A 2,428-nucleotide genomic window follows, 5' to 3' on the forward strand; every position below is an offset into this window, starting at 1 on the left:
ATTATTTTTTTTATATATATGTATATATATATATAATTATTATTATCACTTAATGGGAATTGTTTTTGTGATATTTAATTTTCACCTTGTGAACGATGAGCATGCTCGGCTTGCAGTCGGGTGGTGTCTGCCTATATACTGGTATGTGAAGCCATGTATGGCCTATATAACATTTTCACTATCGAGATTTCCTGTATCAAAACCCATTATACCCCATTTCATAGGCTGTTCTGTAAGGGAGGGTAGGGGTCGGAGGGTGAGTGTTGTGGGTAAACTGTTTAATTGTTAGTACCTTGTTTTACACAATTAATCTTTGTATTAATTTCACTTCATGGATAAGGTGTAATATGTATCTGTAATACCCAAAATTCCATAAATAAATAATAAAAAAAAAAAAAAAAGAATCTATGCATGCAGGATGCAAGGTCCATAACTATATGGATTCTTGGTCTTAACCTGATAGAAAAACTTTGGTGTAAATTAGAGGTGAAATTGTGAGCCTGACCTTCTGTTCCACCATCAGTGTCCGACCTCATAAATGGTCCTGAATTCCCCATAAACAGGCTTTTAAAAATAGTTGAAAGCCCTGACAGAAGAGTTGGGTCTATTGCAGCAGCAGAGAGTGGGCTGGTCCCCTATTTAACCCTACACTGGAAAAACAATCTAGAAATTAGTAACAATGTCGTAAATTAAGTTTATTTAACCTTATTTTGAGTAGGTAAATGAGACAGTTTGCCAAATGAATGAGTATTTTTACTCTTAAAATAAGATAATTGGATAAAATGTACTTGAAATAAGGCAATGCAATTGGTTTTTCTAATTTTAAATGTAAATCATGTTGTCCTATGGGCAAAATGTCTGTTTTACTTCCTCAATCCAAGAACAAATGCATTTATTTTAAGAAAAAAATTACTTATCTAGATTTTGATTTTTTTCCAGTGTATGGAATAAGAGAGGGAGGTTATTTAAGTTCATATGTGCATGAAGTTAGAAAGGGAAGGCCTAATTTTCTGTGAAATCATTTTCAAGGACCGATGACTCAAACTGCCTCTGGTAAACTTTTATTGAACCGAATCAATTGTTTTTGTTTTTCCATTAGAGGCTCAGCCTGATTAGCTTCTAGCTATTTAAGGCCACACAACATTTTATTGCACCAAACATTAATTCTAAGGACCGATCCATTTTAACTTCCTGAAACCAAGGAGACAAAATTCTCCATGGCTCTTGATCAACATTACTGTTAACCTTTTTATCGGAAATAGATGCTTTATTTTATTTTTTTCTTATCTTGGATTATGTTGAGGCTTTGATTATTAACAGTTTCTCTGTGCAACATTTTTAAATTTAGACTTGATATCAGAATATCATTTATTGCCGTTCTTGTCACTTATATTTTTCCTTTTTTTCAAAATAATTTACAGAAAAACTGAACAAAACCATGCATTATCTTTTTCATTTATTCATATTTTTATAAAAAATCCACATGTATGCAGAGTAAAATGGCAATATAGCAGCGTTTTAATAGAGGGAATAGAGGAAAAAAGTGGTTTTAAATCCTGAACCAAGCCCTTTTTTAAGCTTTCTGCTGTCTGTCACTCAGTTAATCTATGGGTTGTTTTTCCCTCCTCAGTGGACCTGGCTGAAGGCTACAACCTGGGAACCATCAGCCACGACTCTAAGATTGACTGGCTGGAGCTCAATGAAACCGGACGCAAACTGCTGTTCAGGGACAAAAAGCTGAGGGTGAGAATGAAACCTCAGCGCCTCGAGGGGCCTGAAAGGCTGGAAACAATGAGATGAGGACCTCCAGGCTGTGAATTAAAGAGGGAAAACGACGGACAGATATAGCAGGAAAAAAACATTTATCCTTAGCTGAGGCTTGTCGGCTGTCAGAGCTGCATCCATCACCCATAGTGTGCCTTGTGGCTCCGCATGCTAACAGTTTGGTCATCTGGGAGCTGTGATGGAAAGCTGGGATGAATGTTGATGCTCCTTAAACTGACAATTATGGATTACAGTGCAGGGTTTCTCACTTTCCAGTTTAGTTCATTATAAGTTTGGGATTTTATTTTCCAAGTTTCTCATAAATAGGTGGTTTATTTTAGATGAATACATTCAGTAAAATACTAAACTTTAATTTTATGAGGTTAATTTAACACAACATAATCAAAACAACATCTAATCTTTATTTTTGCTTAATTGAATTTTGTTAAATATATTTAGACTTAGACAGACTTTGTCATTTTGTACACAGAGGGCCGGATTTATCAAGATCCAATTTTGCGTGTAGTAATTTGCGCTCGCAAACTGGAATTTTGCACAAGAGACTGAACCATGGTTTGCGGGTGATTTAACAAGAGCGATTGCGTAACTGGTGGCAGGTGCAAAACTGTTGGAGACGCCCTATTTAAATGATGGTTTTGCGCGT

The 2,428-nt window shown here is 35.6% G+C and overlaps 1 protein-coding gene across 1 annotated transcript in view; it reads left to right on the forward strand.

The window, feature by feature from the left end:
- Nucleotides 1–2,428, forward strand: part of ift172 (intraflagellar transport 172) — an 87,082-nt gene that overhangs the window by 23,710 nt on the left and 60,944 nt on the right. Inside the window, exon 15 of the mRNA XM_015372829.1 lies at nt 1,631–1,743. Coding sequence (XP_015228315.1) covers nt 1,631–1,743 — 113 coding nt within the window. The remainder of the gene's footprint in view (nt 1–1,630; nt 1,744–2,428) is intronic.

This window comes from Cyprinodon variegatus, unplaced genomic scaffold (genome assembly GCF_000732505.1).
Source record: "Cyprinodon variegatus isolate N-32 unplaced genomic scaffold, C_variegatus-1.0 Scaffold76, whole genome shotgun sequence".
In the NCBI taxonomy this organism is placed as follows: Eukaryota; Metazoa; Chordata; class Actinopteri; order Cyprinodontiformes; family Cyprinodontidae; genus Cyprinodon; species Cyprinodon variegatus.